At 62.9% G+C, this 16,734-nt stretch overlaps 3 protein-coding genes across 3 annotated transcripts in view; all 3 read left to right on the plus strand.

Annotated features, from left to right (window-relative positions):
- The window catches only part of LOC135416896 (uncharacterized), a 44,547-nt gene that overhangs the window by 17,807 nt on the left and 10,006 nt on the right, over positions 1-16,734 (plus strand). Inside the window, exons 9-13 of the mRNA XM_064660200.1 lie at positions 3,048-3,275; positions 3,546-3,693; positions 13,103-13,167; positions 13,282-13,494; positions 13,780-13,899. Coding sequence (XP_064516270.1) covers positions 3,048-3,275; positions 3,546-3,693; positions 13,103-13,167; positions 13,282-13,494; positions 13,780-13,899 — 774 coding nt within the window. The remainder of the gene's footprint in view (positions 1-3,047; positions 3,276-3,545; positions 3,694-13,102; positions 13,168-13,281; positions 13,495-13,779; positions 13,900-16,734) is intronic.
- Positions 5,030-8,823, plus strand: LOC135416905 (maestro heat-like repeat-containing protein family member 7). The gene is made up of 10 exons (XM_064660236.1): positions 5,030-5,405; positions 5,493-5,630; positions 5,910-6,024; positions 6,449-6,586; positions 6,804-6,980; positions 7,109-7,264; positions 7,427-7,528; positions 7,778-7,880; positions 8,147-8,203; positions 8,514-8,823. The coding sequence occupies exons 1-10, from the start codon at positions 5,335-5,337 to the stop codon at positions 8,711-8,713; spliced, it is 1,257 nt and encodes a 418-aa protein (XP_064516306.1). The 5' UTR covers positions 5,030-5,334; the 3' UTR covers positions 8,714-8,823.
- Positions 14,203-16,734, plus strand: part of LOC135417529 (uncharacterized) — a 6,213-nt gene continuing 3,681 nt past the window's right edge. Inside the window, exons 1-8 of the mRNA XM_064661853.1 lie at positions 14,203-14,232; positions 14,342-14,491; positions 14,676-14,824; positions 15,059-15,206; positions 15,452-15,639; positions 15,727-15,864; positions 16,145-16,259; positions 16,685-16,728. Of these exons, the coding sequence (XP_064517923.1) occupies positions 14,342-14,491; positions 14,676-14,824; positions 15,059-15,206; positions 15,452-15,639; positions 15,727-15,864; positions 16,145-16,259; positions 16,685-16,728 (932 nt within the window). The 5' untranslated portion in view covers positions 14,203-14,232. The remainder of the gene's footprint in view (positions 14,233-14,341; positions 14,492-14,675; positions 14,825-15,058; positions 15,207-15,451; positions 15,640-15,726; positions 15,865-16,144; positions 16,260-16,684; positions 16,729-16,734) is intronic.

Raw genomic sequence — 16,734 nt, forward strand, 5'->3', positions numbered from 1 at the left:
TTGCCACCTTTTCCTAATAAATAGCTATTATTTTTGCCAACTAGCAACGGTGTTTGGTTTATTCACGTTCCAGAATCTCTCGAACCTGTGTTTTTTCCCTTGATTTAGTCCCTTCCCTGTTACACAGATACTCTCCCCGTTGGCTCCTGCTGATTCCATGTGCCCTCCTTCCTTCCCTGGTTGGCTGTTTCCCATGTCAGTCCCATGCTCCGCCCTTTTTTCCAGCACCTTCCTCACCCTCCCCTATAGAAGTCCAAGCCCTGCTTCAATAAAGTTGTGACAGCACGGTGATAGCTCCACTGCGTGACAGTGTGTGTTTCCATCCTCTACTTCGCTCGAACCCACTTGCTGTCGCAGTCCCTCTCCCAGCCCAGACTGCAGCAGCTGCCAGCCAGGGCCAGGGGCAGGGGCAGGGCCGTGGGCCAGCCCGGGCCCCTGCGGCTGCCCAGCCCACGGGGCTGTGTCCCAGAGCCCGCCGAGCCAGAGCTCTGGGCCCGCGGAGGTGCTGCCAGCACAGGGAGGGCGCAGGGCTCCTCGGGCAGGGCTGCACCGTCGCTGCTGCCCAAGCCACAGACAAGAGCAGCAGGCTGTGCACAGGAGCAGCAGCAGCCACAACGCCTGGGCCTCCTCGGGAGTCGTCCCCCGGGGGCACAGCTCTTTGGGCAGGAGAGGGGCACCAGCCCTGCCAGGACTGGGGGCGGTGACAGGTCTCCTTGGGTAAGGACTTGCCAGAACTGCTGATTTTGGCGCAGCCCTGGCCAATGGGGTGGGAGCAGCATTGGTGCCCTTGTGTCATAGGTTTGAAAGGAGATGTGGGAATTTTTTCCCTAGGGTACCTTGTCCTCGCCCCGCAGTCTGTTTCTTCTGGGATGGGGGGAGTCGGGGATGGGGTGGGGGCAGAACGGAGCCGCAGGCGCTGGGCAGCGCGGGAGCGGGGAGAGGGGGAGGTCTCCCGGGGAAGCACGGTTGCCACAGGCATGGCTGGGAGTCTGTCGTTTGGGGGGTTTCTTTGGGTTTGGTGTGCACCGGACAGAGCGGGGAGTCCGGTTTTGGCTGCCTGCTTTTGCTTTGCCTGAGAGGAAGTTTCTTTTCCCCACGGGACCCCTTGTGGAGAACAACTGAGAGAAAGAGAGCAAGCCATCTCAGAGCAAGGTATTCTGCTTTCAGACGGCCTGTGGGAGAAAGGACTTTTTTTTTTTCCTTTTCAGTGCTGGCTGCGAGCACAGGTGGCTGCGAGCAGCTGTTGGACTGCCAAAACAGTCCTGCCTTCCCACCCCACTCCCCAGGTTGCTGCGGGTTTCCCCCCTCCACCTGGGGAATTGGGACTTTGCTTTGTTTCTTCCGAAAGGTTTTGATTGCACCATTTGTTGTTTATTCAGATTTGGTTAATAAAAAGCTGTTTCTTTTCCTTTTCCACACTTCCACCTGAAGTTTCTTGATTTCTACGTTGCAATCGTGTTAAACTAAGACACCTTGCCCTCACATTCCTTCTGTGTGTCACAGCCCCGTGTTCGGGAGGGCCACCAGCCGGCACTTCTCCCAAGGAGCCCGTGCCAGCTCGTGTGGAGGCCCCGTGGCCTTCCCGCTGCGGCTGCCTCGGCAGCCGAGGGGGCTCCTTCTGCTGCCCTGGGCAGGCACAGCAGGGGAGGGTTTGCTTAGTTTTTCAGCTGTGCCTAAAGTTCGTGTCCAGCTGTCTTGGATGCTTTGGAGAACGGACTCCTTCCCGCCTGGGGCAGGTTGGCCGGGCTAGGGGAGGCCCCAGGGCACGTGGCAGGGTGTCACAGGGCCCTTTGTGACACGGTGGGGTGGCACGGGGCAGGGTGTCACAGGGCCCTTTGTGACACGGGATGACTTAGTAGTGGTGGTGAGGTGGCCACGCCTCAGTGCTCCTCGGAGCGTGCGACGGGACAGACGGGACAGAGCGGTGCTGTGCGGAGCCCCCGTGCAGCCAACTCGTTCTTTTCTGATCCGGAGCGTTTTGGTGGCGTTTTTGTGCTGCGAGTGCCCTCGAGGCCAGACCGCGGGACTTGGTGACACGGAGCTTTTGCGAGGTGTCTCCAGTCCCTGCGGCAGCTGCCCTTGAGGCCGCACTGCAGGACTTGCGTTTTGTAGACTTTTCTATCTTTCAGGTGCTCTCGAGGCCAGACCGCGGGACTTGGTGACCCGGAGCTTCGGCGAGGAGTCTCCAGGCCCTGCGGCAGGTGCCCTCGAGGCCATTCTCTGGGGCTTCGTGCCCCAGAGCTTTTCCCTGCCATCTCCAATCCCTGCGGCGGCTGCCCTTGAGGCCGCACTGCAGGACTTGCCTTTTGTAGGCTTTTCTGTCTTTCAGGTGCCCTCGAGGCCAGACCGCAGGACTTGGTGACCCGGAGCTTCGGCGAGGAGTCTCCAGGCCCTGCGGCAGGTGCCCTCGAGGCCGTTCTCTGGGGCTTCGTGCCCTGGAGCTTTTCCCTAGCGTCTCCAATCCCTGCGGCGGCTGCCCTTGAGGCCCGACTGTAGGATGGCGGAGAGACGCTTCAGCCTGTGCAGGTTTCTCAGGAAGAAGAAGAAGGAAGGCCCTGAGACTGCCCCTGCACAGCAGCCTGAGGAGGTGGAGCAGCCCCAGCCCCTGCAGGAGGGTGAGTGGCAGAGCTGGGCCAACAGCTGGTGGCTGCAGCCGGCTGGGCCTCTTCCCATCCCATCCCCTCCCATCCCATCCCCTGTGGACGTGGCCAGGAAAAGGGAGGGGGGAGGAGGGCCTGGGGCTGATCCCTGGCAGCTCCATGCACTGGCCATCCCGGGGCCGGCCCTGCCTGTGGAGCACAGGGCTGGGCCGTGTTCTCCGGCCTGTCCCGCAGCCCCTCAGCTCTGACCGCGCTCGCTCTTTGCCAGATCCAGGACAGGACCAGACACAAGAACAGGACCGTGCCCGTGGCCGCTTCCGCAGGGCAGCACAGGTACCTGCAGCCACGGCCTCCTGGGCTGGGCCTGCTGCCACTGCTCAGCCTGGCACCACTGTCGGAGCTCTCCATGGCACATCCCGCTCTTCCCTGCCCTTTGTTTTCCTGTAGGCCGTTCGGAAATTCGTGGGCATTCGGCGTCCAAAGACCAGGATCGCACCAGGCGAGGTCATGGCACAGCCTGACCCCACGCCCAGTGAGCTCACGGCCAAGGCTGACAGCGCAACGTCCGAGGGCGAGGCAGACACTGACATCGCAGCCGCTCAGTGCCCGCCCAGTGCTCCTGGTCTGGACATTCCTGGGGAGAGAGTTGTCTCTGTGGAAGTAAGCAGCCTGTGGGTAGGGATTGTGTGGCCCCTCAAGCCAGGTCTGCTGGGCCCCCTCAGCCTTTGAGGCCAGCACAGTATGGTGGGAAGGGAAGCACTTCTTGGGGGCAACTGGGAAAATTGCTCCCTCTGGCAGCTCTCCAACTCCCCCCTGGCCCCTCCAGGCCAGACTTTGGAACTTGATGAGCCGCAGTGTTCCCAAACCTGCCGTGTTGCAGGTGCCTTCAAGGCACTTGTGCAGGACTTGGTGAGCCAGAGCTTTTCCGTGCCATCTCTCCTGCAGGAAGCCATGAAGCCAGAGAGAGACACAGAGCAGAGACCCCCCAGGGTGCCCAAGCTGGCCTGGCTGAAGGAGGGGGAGGAGGAAGGCCCTGGAGCTGCCCCAGCCCAGCAGCCTGAGGAGGTGGAGCAGTCCCAGCCCCTGCAGGAGGGTGAGTGGCACAGCTGGGCCCCAGGGCTGGTGGCTGCAGCCAGATGAGCCTCTTGCCATCGCATCCCTTGTGGACAGGGCCAAGGAAAGGGAGGGGGAAGGAGGGCTCGGGGCTGATCCCCCGGCAGCTCCATGCACTGGCCATCCCGGGGCCGGCCCTGCCTGTGGAGCGCAGGGCTGGGCCGTGTTCTGCGGCCTGTCCCGCAGCCCCTCAGCTCTGACCGCGCTCGCTCTTTGCCAGATCCAGGACGGGACCGGACACAGGAGCAGGACCGCGCCCGGGGCCGCTTCTGCAGGGCAGCACAGGTACCTGCAGCCACGGCCTCCTGGGCTGGGCCTGCTGTCCCTGCTCAGCCTGGCGCCGCTGTCAGAGTTCTCCAGGGCACATCCCTCTCTTCCTGCCTTTCTCCTGCAGATGGTTTGCCAATTCAGCAGGTGCATTTGGAGGGAAGAGACCATCGCCATGGGTGCTGGGGGCATGGCAAGCTCTGACCTCTGCAATGCCGAGACCAGCGCTGCCCTGCTGGATTTGCTTGTGGAGAATGGTGTCTCCAGTGCCGAGAAAGTAAGCAGCCTGTGGCCAGGGCTCCAGCCCTGCAAGGATTGTGCGGGCCCTCACGCCGGCTCTGCTGGGCCCCCTCAGCCTTTGAGGCCAGCCCAGAGTGGTGGGAAGGGAAGCGCTTGTCGGGGGAAGCCGGGCAAGTTGCTGGCTCTGGCAGCTCTCCAAGTCTGCCCCGTGCCCCCTGCAGGTGCCAGCCTTCGTCAGGTACATCCACCGGTGGCTCACGGCCAATGTGTGTGCTGAGCGCAGACTGGACAGGACTCTTCTGGCTCTGGTCGAGGCGCACCCCGTGGATGTGGTGGTGACTCTGCTGCGCTCTGCCCCATGCTGTGACAGGTATGGGGCCCCTCTGCCTCCAGGGCTCACCAGCCCATCATCCTGTAGAGCCCATCCCAGGTGTCCCTCAGGCCCAGAGTTCCAAGGAGCCTCTAGCATGCCAGCCACGGATCCTGCTCCCATGTGCCCTCCTTGCTCCTCAGGGTGCTGTGGCTCTGTCAGCTGGGAGCGGGAAGTGCCCAGGCCGTGGCACTGTGGTTGAGAGCCCGCTGACACAGAGCTTTGACCCCGCAGAGCTGCTGTGAGCATGTGGAGAGCAATCATCTCCTTGAGAACTACTGCAGAGTCGGTGCTGACGATCCTTGCCCTCGTCCTGGGAAGCTGGCCAGCCTGCAGCATGCGCACCTCGGATGGGGACGAAGCGGAAGTCTTTGCCCTGGCTGTGAGTTTCTGGAACCGGCCTTTGCTCAGCGCCACGTCACCTCTCCGGCAGCTCTTCATCCTCCCCCAGCGCTGCATCTCCCTGCCTCAGGCACTGGGCTGGCAAGCTGGCTTAGGGGCAGGTTCAGGGGCACCAGGCCGGCTGCTCCTGCTGTGTCTCCCCTGGCCTCTCCCTGCCACGCTCGGGCCCTGCCCCATGGATGTCCGGGCACTGAGCGCTGTCTCCGGCTGGTTTCCTTTTTGCAGGCAACCGTGGCACTCTGGAAGATCCTCCATCTGCTCTGCTGCACACGGGCAGTGAGGGAGTGTTTCCCCAACCTCTTTGTGCATCTGCTCTTCCAAGTGTTCTTCAGCACAGTGCAGATGCCGGAGGAGGTTGACACCCTGTGGAGGGAGTGCCGGAAGCAACACAGCCTTCCCACCAAGCCCAACAGGTGCTCCATCCCACTCCTCCTGTCCCTGCCACGCCTTCGGGGCTGGCCAGGGCTCCCAGCATGACCTGGGCTTTGCTCTGCACGCAGGTTTGCAGTGCTGACCCTCAAAGCCCTGCTGCACCGTCTGCGCTGCGAGAGCGTGGTGGTGGCACTGGAGCGCAAGTGTGGCTGGGACACGCTCCTCAACGCCGACACCCACCACTACGCAGTGGGTCTGCTGGCCAGGTGAGACCCCCTTGTCCCCGCTGCCCCTGTCATTTCTGCCCTCTGCACAGGGCACCCCACGCAGTGCCCGTGGTCGTGGGCCGGAGGGCCTTGTCACCCAGGGATGGCCGAGCAGTGTGGCAAAGGCTGGGAGAGGTGGGTGCACAGGAGGAGCCGCCTGCCAGAGTGCCCTGGTCCCCTGCCGGGGTGCTGGGGAAAGACCAGGCCTCTGGGAGTGAGTCCCAGGAGAGGTTTGCCCAGCCAGCTCAGGCATGACAGTTCTTGTTTCCCTCCTGCCAGGGAGATGGGCTCTTTCTGCACCCCCTGGTGTTGCAGCATTGTGTGCTGCCTCCTGGAGCTGCTCAGCGAGGAGATGTGTCCCTGGGAGCTCCCTGCCATGGTGTTCCTTGTGGAGGTGAGCCTGATGGCGAGCGCTGCCTGGCCGAGCTGCCTCCACCTCTCTGGCCTTGTGCAGCCGCATCTGCGGGGGAAGCCCAGTGAAGGGAGCTGGGGCGGGGGGGGGGCTCCACTGTGTGCCCTTGGCCCCTTGCTGCTGGGGTGACACTTGTCCCCAGCTGTGTTTTGGGTCCTTCTGCTGCCAGCACTCGCACTTCCCTCATGGCTCCTCAAGGCCAAGGAATGCCAGGGCTGGGTGGCACAGAGGAGCGGGCGAGTGGCCTGCGCAGGGCAGGGAGCCCAGGGGCTCTGCAGAGCCACTGCTGCTTTTGGGCAGGGCTGCCCGGGACGGTGCCGCACCCTGTGCTGCTGCCTGGGCCCAGCCCTGTGCGGGTGCGGGCTGCTGCCGGCCGGGCAGCCCGTCACCGCTCCGTGCCTTTCAGGCCCTGGTCTACCTGGACGTGAGGGAGTGCGGCGAAAGCGTCCTGCAGATCCTTTCAAGGCACCTGTGGAGCGAGTGCCCAGAGATGCGCCGCCAAGTGCTGAGGGGCCTGGTGGTGCTCAGCCAGGATGCCGTGACGGTGAGGAAGGGGCGGTTGGCCGAAGCCGTGCTGCGATGCCGGGGCTGGGGAGCACAGCTGCTGCCAGCTCTGCTGCCTCCCCGCTCAGCTGCCCGAGTCCCTCGGGACAGGCCTTTGGGCTCTGGGCCCCGCGGCAGCACGTGGGGCTGCCCCACCGGAGCGGGGTTGGCACTGCAGCCCTTCATGGCTTCACAGCACAGCCTTGTGTTCCTCACAGGCCAAAAGAATGGGCAGCCTGACTGAAAGCCTCGTGCAGCTCCTGTGGGACGCAGATGGAGAGCTGGTCCAGAGGACTGTCAGCGTCCTCGGCTTTCTGCTCTCCAATAAAGACATCCAGCTCTCCAGCCCCACCGCCCTGCAGCTGGCTGAGGCGCTGCAGCCGCTCTTCGACAACGTAAGGCTCTGTGCCCCGCAGCCACAGGCAACGGGTGCTGGCAGGAAACTTTGTCCCTTGTGGATTTTCAGGCCTGTGCCCAGGTGGGCCTGGAGAAGCCAGTGCTGAGGTCATTTCATTTCCACCAGGCTGACAGCAGTGTGCAACTGTCCTCCATCCTCCTCTTCCGTGGGGTGATGGTGACAGGGGAGAAAGAGGGAAAAAAGGCCCTGAAGCCACACGTGCGCCAGAGCCTGCTTCCACTCTTCTTCCACTGCCACGATGAGAACCACAGAGTGGCAGAGGTGAGTGAGCACTTGTGGGCTCTGGTGTCCCCGTGGCAGGGGGCTGGGCTGCCTCCTGCCCTGGCACCTGATGGGCTCCAGCCTCCTGCTGGCCTTGCTCCAGGGACACGGCTCCTTTGCCCTGGGCCGTGGTGCCATCTCCCAGTGCTTGTTGCTCTGCAGGCCTCTGGGGAAGCGCTGCTTTGTGTGGCCAGCTTCCTGAAGAGAAAGGACCTGCAGAAGATTGTGAAGAGGAAGGAGCTGTGGATGTTCAGCGAGTGCCTGGTAAGGACGGCCATGAAGCCCCAGCCCCAGGCTGGAGCAGCCCCCAGTCCCCGATGCTCAGAGTGTGGGGCTGGCACTGTGGCCCTGCCCACTGCTGCAGCCGCCTGCGGGACAGAAGCCTGCGCCCCACACGCTGCTGCCTTGCCTGGGGCGTGCGGGCAGGGGAGGCCACTGCTGGGCGCAGGCAGCTCCCAGCCATGGGGCAGAGCCCCAGCCAACCCTTCCCTCCGGCCCTGCCGCTCTCTGCAGCTGCAAAAGGAGCGGAGTCGAGCGGCCGAGTACCTGCGCCAGGCTTTGCCGTACCTGGAGAGCCCACAGGAGCCCCTGCGAGAGGCGGCCATCAGGTTCATTGGTGAGCCACAAGGTCCCTCCCCGCCCCGCTGCAGCTCGGCCCCAGCCCCGGCTGCTGCAGTGGCAGCAGGATGCGGCCCAGGGATGTGCTGGGGAACCCCGAGTGCCCTGGTGGCTGCCGCCCTGTGCCAGCCCAGCCCTGGGGTGTCCCGAGGCGGGAAGGCCCCGGGCTCAGCCCTGCCAGGGCAGGAGGGTGCGTGGCCGGGCCGGCAGCGCCACCGGGGGGGAGCTGTGCCGCTGGGGCCCTGACAGGATCTGTGTTCCCAGGGATGGCCGGGAGGTACCTGCGGGGACAGCCCGAAGAGCTGCAGGACATCATCGAGAGTGAGTGAGGGCAGCGCGGTGTCAGCGGGGGCTGGTGGGAGGAGCACAGAGCCCGGGGCAGGGAGCTGCAATCCTGCCCTGGCTGTGGAGGGCTCTGCTCCCTGCACGGATGAGGGACGGCTTGGGCAGAGCAGAGAGAGATTTCAGGGGCACGGGGGGTTTTGGTGGCCAGCGCCTTCCGGCTGATCCCGTTGGGCCCTGCTCCCTGCTGGCCATGGCAAGAACTGGGTGAGATGGCCCTGGCTGGAGGAGCTTCTTGGGTCGCCACAGATCCAGGCTCTGACCTTGGCTCTGTTCCTCCCTGTTGCAGTTCTTCAGGGTCTGAGGAACGACACCAGCCCCGCCATCTCAAGCCTGGCGCTTCAGAGCTACCGTGTGCTCGAAGCTGCTCAGAGAGCTGCATCCCCCCAGGTGCAGCAGCCGCCAGACTGGCTGTGCGGGGCCTGCACGAGCTGTCCTGCTCTGCGGGGCAGTTTCTGGCTGTGCTGCCTGAGCTCTGGGGAGGCTTGATGTGGGAAGCGGTGTCTGCTGGGGCCACGTGAGCCTGCGAGGAAGACCCCTGCTGTGGAAGCACTTCCCTCTAGTCCAGCATAGGAATATAAAATTCCTCTTGCCACACACAGAGGTTCAGGAGTGTTTTTTGGTGCCCAGTTTGCACAGGGCATTGGGGAAGAGGGGAAAAAGGGTCCTTGTGCTCAGCAACGCTTGCCCGGGTGTGCAGTGAGAAGAGAAAGAGCCCTAAGTCCCCTTGGCCTTTGGTGGTGCTGTGCTGAAGCCTCCAAGCTTGCAGCAGAGCAGCTGGGCAAAGGCTGGAGCTGTGGGGCTCCCTGAGCCAAAGGTCCTTGGAGATGGCCAGAAGCCCTGTCCCAGGCAGGAAGTGCCATCTGTGTCCTGCCCAGGTGTTGGCCGGCTGCTGTGGCGCTTGCCCGGGGTGTCTGCCGTGCCTGCGGCAGAAGGGCTGGAGGCCTGGGCAGGAGGGTGGGGACAGCGCCAAGGGGGCCAGGCTGGCCTGGCTGGGGACAAGGAGGGCAAGGGGGCCCTGGCGGGGCACGACCGCTGGTGCTGCCTGAGGAAGGCACCTGCCGAGAAAAAGAACTGTTGCAAATAGGGCAACAGGAGCTGAGGCAGGTGCGGGAAGAAGCACAAATGGCTAAGCACCTGCCTGGGATCGATACTATGGGACACTGTTACCGAGAGAAGACTAATACAGGAAAAGACTGCTTTATTGTTACCAGGGTTTACCAAAGAACTTGTTCAGACAGTTTTCTTCTAAGTTTTTCCAATTTCAATGTATTTTCCTCTCACGGATATCCCCATTTTTCCTATTGGTTCCCATCTGCTGCATTGCAGATTGTATCGGGACGAAGTTGGGATGTTACTTTTTGGTCTATGTTTGGCCCTAGCCACCTGCAGTTAGTTTATGCTTTCTCCTGCCAAGTCTTCTGATAAAGCAGTGAACTTGGCCTTGGAGGGAGAGCTTCTGTGTAAACTGTTTTAATTGGTCTGTTGTGATTGGTCAATTGCTCGTCAGGGGCAGTTGGAGGACAAAGTGATGAGGAGGGTGATGAAGTAAGCCCCAGCCTCAATTGGGAAGACCCCCCCCCAATCACTGCGCCTGTGTGGGGGACTTTCCAAAGTGCTCACGCATGTGCAGGAGGGGTGCACTTACATAACCAAGGGGGTGGGGTTCAGAGCCCTGACGGGGCAGTGCTGGCCACACCTCTCCGGGGCAGGTGCTCTCAAAAAACTTTATAAAAAGCAGAGACGCTTCTTGGGGGCGCGGCTCTTCACGATGGACCAAGTTGCTTTCAGCTGGGACGCCTGCTTGAAGTGGGAGCCTGCCACCCCCCGTGAACCCGCAGGTGCTGCAGAGAGATTTCATTATTGGTTAGGATGGGTAAGACTTGTTTACAGGTGATACCTTGGTGAGTATGGGGGGAAGCCTTCTTCCTAGGGTCTTTTATGCACTTTTTCCTCCGCCCCAATCCTTTTCCCTCAGGCGCCTGTTTTGTTTTCTCCCTTTTTCCTTGTTTGCCACCTTTTCCTAATAAATAGCTATTATTTTTGCCAACTAGCAACGGTGTTTGGTTTATTCACGTTCCAGAATCTCTCGAACCTGTGTTTTTTCCCTTGATTTAGTCCCTTCCCTGTTACACAGATACTCTCCCCGTTGGCTCCTGCTGATTCCATGTGCCCTCCTTCCTTCCCTGGTTGGCTGTTTCCCATGTCAGTCCCATGCTCCGCCCTTTTTTCCAGCACCTTCCTCACCCTCCCCTATAGAAGTCCAAGCCCTGCTTCAATAAAGTTGTGACAGCACGGTGATAGCTCCACTGCGTGACAGTGTGTGTTTCCATCCTCTACTTCGCTCGAACCCAATTGCTGTCGCAGTCCCTCTCCCAGCCCAGACTGCAGCAGCTGCCAGCCAGGGCCAGGGGCAGGGGCAGGGCCGTGGGCCAGCCCGGGCCCCTGCGGCTGCCCAGCCCACGGGGCTGTGTCCCAGAGCCCGCTGAGCCAGAGCTCTGGGCCCGCGGAGGTGCTGCCAGCACGGGGAGGGCACGGGGCTCCTCGGGCAGGGCTGCGCCGTCGCTGCTGCCCAAGCCACAGACAAGAGCAGCAGGCTGTGCACAGGAGCAGCAGCAGCCACAACGCCTGGGCCTCCTCGGGAGTCGTCCCCCGGGGGCACAGCTCTTTGGGCAGGAGAGGGGCACCAGCCCTGCCAGGACTGGGGGCGGTGACAGGTCTCCTTGGGTAAGGACTTGCCAGAACTGCTGATTTTGGCGCAGCCCTGGCCAATGGGGTGGGAGCAGCATTGGTGCCCTTGTGTCATAGGTTTGAAAGGAGATGTGGGAATTTTTTCCCTAGGGTACCTTGTCCTCGCCCCGCAGTCTGTTTCTTCTGGGATGGGGGGAGTCGGGGATGGGGTGGGGGCAGAACGGAGCCGCAGGCGCTGGGCAGCGCGGGAGCGGGGAGAGGGGGAGGTCTCCCGGGGAAGCACGGTTGCCACAGGCATGGCTGGGAGTCTGTCGTTTGGGGGGTTTCTTTGGGTTTGGTGTGCACCGGACAGAGCGGGGAGTCCGGTTTTGGCTGCCTGCTTTTGCTTTGCCTGAGAGGAAGTTTCTTTTCCCCACGGGACCCCTTGTGGAGAACAACTGAGAGAAAGAGAGCAAGCCATCTCAGAGCAAGGTATTCTGCTTTCAGACGGCCTGTGGGAGAAAGGACTTTTTTTTTTTCCTTTTCAGTGCTGGCTGCGAGCACAGGTGGCTGCGAGCAGCTGTTGGACTGCCAAAACAGTCCTGCCTTCCCACCCCACTCCCCAGGTTGCTGCGGGTTTCCCCCCTCCACCTGGGGAATTGGGACTTTGCTTTGTTTCTTCCGAAAGGTTTTGATTGCACCATTTGTTGTTTATTCAGATTTGGTTAATAAAAAGCTGTTTCTTTTCCTTTTCCACACTTCCACCTGAAGTTTCTTGATTTCTACGTTGCAATCGTGTTAAACTAAGACACCTTGCCCTCACATTCCTTCTGTGTGTCACAGCCCCGTGTTCGGGAGGGCCACCAGCCGGCACTTCTCCCAAGGAGCCCGTGCCAGCTCGTGTGGAGGCCCCGTGGCCTTCCCGCTGCGGCTGCCTCGGCAGCCGAGGGGGCTCCTTCTGCTGCCCTGGGCAGGCACAGCAGGGGAGGGTTTGCTTAGTTTTTCAGCTGTGCCTAAAGTTCGTGTCCAGCTGTCTTGGATGCTTTGGAGAACGGACTCCTTCCCGCCTGGGGCAGGTTGGCCGGGCTAGGGGAGGCCCCAGGGCACGTGGCAGGGTGTCACAGGGCCCTTTGTGACACGGTGGGGTGGCACGGGGCAGGGTGTCACAGGGCCCTTTGTGACACGGGATGACTTAGTAGTGGTGGTGAGGTGGCCACGCCTCAGTGCTCCTCGGAGCGTGCGACGGGACAGACGGGACAGAGCGGTGCTGTGCGGAGCCCCCGTGCAGCCAACTCGTTCTTTTCTGATCCGGAGCGTTTTGGTGGCGTTTTTGTGCTGCGAGTGCCCTCGAGGCCAGACCGCGGGACTTGGTGACACGGAGCTTTTGCGAGGTGTCTCCAGTCCCTGCGGCAGCTGCCCTTGAGGCCGCACTGCAGGACTTGCGTTTTGTAGACTTTTCTATCTTTCAGGTGCTCTCGAGGCCAGACCGCGGGACTTGGTGACCCGGAGCTTCGGCGAGGAGTCTCCAGGCCCTGCGGCAGGTGCCCTCGAGGCCATTCTCTGGGGCTTCGTGCCCCAGAGCTTTTCCCTGCCATCTCCAATCCCTGCGGCGGCTGCCCTTGAGGCCGCACTGCAGGACTTGCCTTTTGTAGGCTTTTCTGTCTTTCAGGTGCCCTCGAGGCCAGACCGCAGGACTTGGTGACCCGGAGCTTCGGCGAGGAGTCTCCAGGCCCTGCGGCAGGTGCCCTCGAGGCCGTTCTCTGGGGCTTCGTGCCCTGGAGCTTTTCCCTAGCGTCTCCAATCCCTGCGGCGGCTGCCCTTGAGGCCCGACTGTAGGATGGCGGAGAGACGCTTCAGCCTGTGCAGGTTTCTCAGGAAGAAGAAGAAGGAAGGCCCTGAGACTGCCCCTGCACAGCAGCCTGAGGAGGTGGAGCAGCCCCAGCCCCTGCAGGAGGGTGAGTGGCAGAGCTGGGCCAACAGCTGGTGGCTGCAGCCGGCTGGGCCTCTTCCCATCCCATCCCCTCCCATCCCATCCCCTGTGGACGTGGCCAGGAAAAGGGAGGGGGAAGGAGGGCCCAGGACTGATCCCTGGCAGCTCCATGCACAGGGCATGCCGGGGCTGGCCCTGCCTGTGGAGCACAGGGCTGGGCCGTGTTCTGCGGCCTGTCCCGCAGCCCCTCAGCTCTGACCGCGCTCGCTCTTTGCCAGATCCAGGACGGGACCGGACACAAGAACAGGACCGTGCCCGTGGCCGCTTCCGCAGGGCAGCACAGGTACCTGCAGCCACGGCCTCCTGGGCTGGGCCTGCTGCCACTGCTCAGCCTGGCACCACTGTCGGAGCTCTCCATGGCACATCCTGCTCTTCCCTACCCTTTGTTTTCCTGTAGGCCGTTCGGAAATTCGTGGGCATTCGGCGTCCAAAGACCAGGATCGCACCAGGCGAGGTCATGGCACAGCCTGACCCCACGCCCAGTGAGCTCACGGCCAAGGCTGACAGCGCAACGTCCGAGGGCGAGGCAGACACTGACATCGCAGCCGTTCAGTGCCCGCCCAGTGCTCCTGGTCTGGACATTCCTGGGGAGAGAGTTGTCTCTGTGGAAGTAAGCAGCCTGTGGGTAGGGATTGTGTGGCCCCTCAAGCCAGGTCTGCTGGGCCCCCTCAGCCTTTGAGGCCAGCACAGTATGGTGGGAAGGGAAGCACTTCTTGGGGGCAACTGGGAAAATTGCTCCCTCTGGCAGCTCTCCAACTCCCCCCTGGCCCCTCCAGGCCAGACTTTGGAACTTGATGAGCCGCAGTGTTCCCAAACCTGCCGTGTTGCAGGTGCCTTCAAGGCACTTGTGCAGGACTTGGTGAGCCAGAGCTTTTCCGTGCCATCTCTCCTGCAGGAAGCCATGAAGCCAGAGAGAGACACAGAGCAGAGACCCCCCAGGGTGCCCAAGCTGGCCTGGCTGAAGGAGGGGGAGGAGGAAGGCCCTGGAGCTGCCCCATCCCAGCAGCCTGAGGAGGTGGAGCAGTCCCAGCCCCTGCAGGAGGGTGAGTGGCACAGCTGGGCCCCAGGGCTGGTGGCTGCAGCCAGATGAGCCTCTTGCCATCGCATCCCTTGTGGACAGGGCCAAGGAAAGGGAGGGGGAAGGAGGGCTCGGGGCTGATCCCCCGGCAGCTCCATGCACTGGCCATCCCGGGGCCGGCCCTGCCCGTGGAGCGCAGGGCTGGGCCGTGTTCTGCGGCCTGTCCCGCAGCCCCTCAGCTCTGACCGCGCTCGCTCTTTGCCAGATCAAGGACGGGACCGTACACAGGAGCAAGACCGCGCCCGGGGCCGCTTCTGCAGGGCAGCACAGGTACCTGCAGCCACGGCCTCCTGGGCTGGGCCTGCTGTCCCTGCTCAGCCTGGCGCCGCTGTCAGAGTTCTCCAGGGCACATCCCTCTCTTCCTGCCTTTCTCCTGCAGATGGTTTGCCAATTCAGCAGGTGCATTTGGAGGGAAGAGACCATCGCCATGGGTGCTGGGGGCATGGCAAGCTCTGACCTCTGCAATGCCGAGACCAGCGCTGCCCTGCTGGATTTGCTTGTGGAGAATGGTGTCTCCAGTGCCGAGAAAGTAAGCAGCCTGTGGCCAGGGCTCCAGCCCTGCAAGGATTGTGCGGGCCCTCACGCCGGCTCTGCTGGGCCCCCTCAGCCTTTGAGGCCAGCCCAGAGTGGTGGGAAGGGAAGCGCTTGTCGGGGGAAGCCGGGCAAGTTGCTGGCTCTGGCAGCTCTCCAAGTCTGCCCCGTGCCCCCTGCAGGTGCCAGCCTTCGTCAGGTACATCCACCGGTGGCTCACGGCCAATGTGTGTGCTGAGCGCAGACTGGACAGGACTCTTCTGGCTCTGGTCGAGGCGCACCCCGTGGATGTGGTGGTGACTCTGCTGCGCTCTGCCCCATGCTGTGACAGGTATGGGGCCCCTCTGCCTCCAGGGCTCACCAGCCCATCATCCTGTAGAGCCCATCCCAGGTGTCCCTCAGGCCCAGAGTTCCAAGGAGCCTCTAGCATGCCAGCCACGGATCCTGCTCCCATGTGCCCTCCTTGCTCCTCAGGGTGCTGTGGCTCTGTCAGCTGGGAGCGGGAAGTGCCCAGGCCGTGGCACTGTGGTTGAGAGCCCGCTGACACAGAGCTTTGACCCCGCAGAGCTGCTGTGAGCATGTGGAGAGCAATCATCTCCTTGAGAACTACTGCAGAGTCGGTGCTGACGATCCTTGCCCTCGTCCTGGGAAGCTGGCCAGCCTGCAGCATGCGCACCTCGGATGGGGACGAAGCGGAAGTCTTTGCCCTGGCTGTGAGTTTCTGGAACCGGCCTTTGCTCAGCGCCACGTCACCTCTCCGGCAGCTCTTCATCCTCCCCCAGCGCTGCATCTCCCTGCCTCAGGCACTGGGCTGGCAAGCTGGCTTAGGGGCAGGTTCAGGGGCACCAGGCCGGCTGCTCCTGCTGTGTCTCCCCTGGCCTCTCCCTGCCACGCTCGGGCCCTGCCCCATGGATGTCCGGGCACTGAGCGCTGTCTCCGGCTGGTTTCCTTTTTGCAGGCAACCGTGGCACTCTGGAAGATCCTCCATCTGCTCTGCTGCACACGGGCAGTGAGGGAGTGTTTCCCCAACCTCTTTGTGCATCTGCTCTTCCAAGTGTTCTTCAGCACAGTGCAGATGCCGGAGGAGGTTGACACCCTGTGGAGGGAGTGCCGGAAGCAACACAGCCTTCCCACCAAGCCCAACAGGTGCTCCATCCCACTCCTCCTGTCCCTGCCACGCCTTCGGGGCTGGCCAGGGCTCCCAGCATGACCTGGGCTTTGCTCTGCACGCAGGTTTGCAGTGCTGACCCTCAAAGCCCTGCTGCACCGTCTGCGCTGCGAGAGCGTGGTGGTGGCACTGGAGCGCAAGTGTGGCTGGGACACGCTCCTCAACGCCGACACCCACCACTACGCAGTGGGTCTGCTGGCCAGGTGAGACCCCCTTGTCCCCGCTGCCCCTGTCATTTCTGCCCTCTGCACAGGGCACCCCACGCAGTGCCCGTGGGTCGTGGGCCGGAGGGCCTTGTCACCCAGGGATGGCCGAGCAGTGTGGCAAAGGCTGGGAGAGGTGGGTGCACAGGAGGAGCCGCCTGCCAGAGTGCCCTGGTCCCCTGCCGGGGTGCTGGGGAAAGACCAGGCCTCTGGGAGTGAGTCCCAGGAGAGGTTTGCCCAGCCAGCTCAGGCATGACAGTTCTTGTTTCCCTCCTGCCAGGGAGATGGGCTCTTTCTGCACCCCCTGGTGTTGCAGCATTGTGTGCTGCCTCCTGGAGCTGCTCAGCGAGGAGATGTGTCCCTGGGAGCTCCCTGCCATGGTGTTCCTTGTGGAGGTGAGCCTGATGGCGAGCGCTGCCTGGCCGAGCTGCCTCCACCTCTCTGGCCTTGTGCAGCCGCATCTGCGGGGGAAGCCCAGTGAAGGGAGCTGGGGCGGGGGGGGGGGCTCCACTGTGTGCCCTTGGCCCCTTGCTGCTGGGGTGACACTTGTCCCCAGCTGTGTTTTGGGTCCTTCTGCTGCCAGCACTCGCACTTCCCTCATGGCTCCTCAAGGCCAAGGAATGCCAGGGCTGGGTGGCACAGAGGAGCGGGCGAGTGGCCTGCGCAGGGCAGGGAGCCCAGGGGCTCTGCAGAGCCACTGCTGCTTTTGGGCAGGGCTGCCCGGGACGGTGCCGCACCCTGTGCTGCTGCCTGGGCCCAGCCCTGTGCGGGTGCGGGCTGCTGCCGGCCGGGCAGCCCGTCACCGCTCCGTGCCTTTCAGGCCCTGGTCTACCTGGACGTGAGGGAGTGCGGCGAAAGCGTCCTGCAGAT

Source organism: Pseudopipra pipra, chromosome 7, assembly GCF_036250125.1.
Source record: "Pseudopipra pipra isolate bDixPip1 chromosome 7, bDixPip1.hap1, whole genome shotgun sequence".
Lineage (NCBI taxonomy): Eukaryota > Metazoa > Chordata > Aves > Passeriformes > Pipridae > Pseudopipra > Pseudopipra pipra.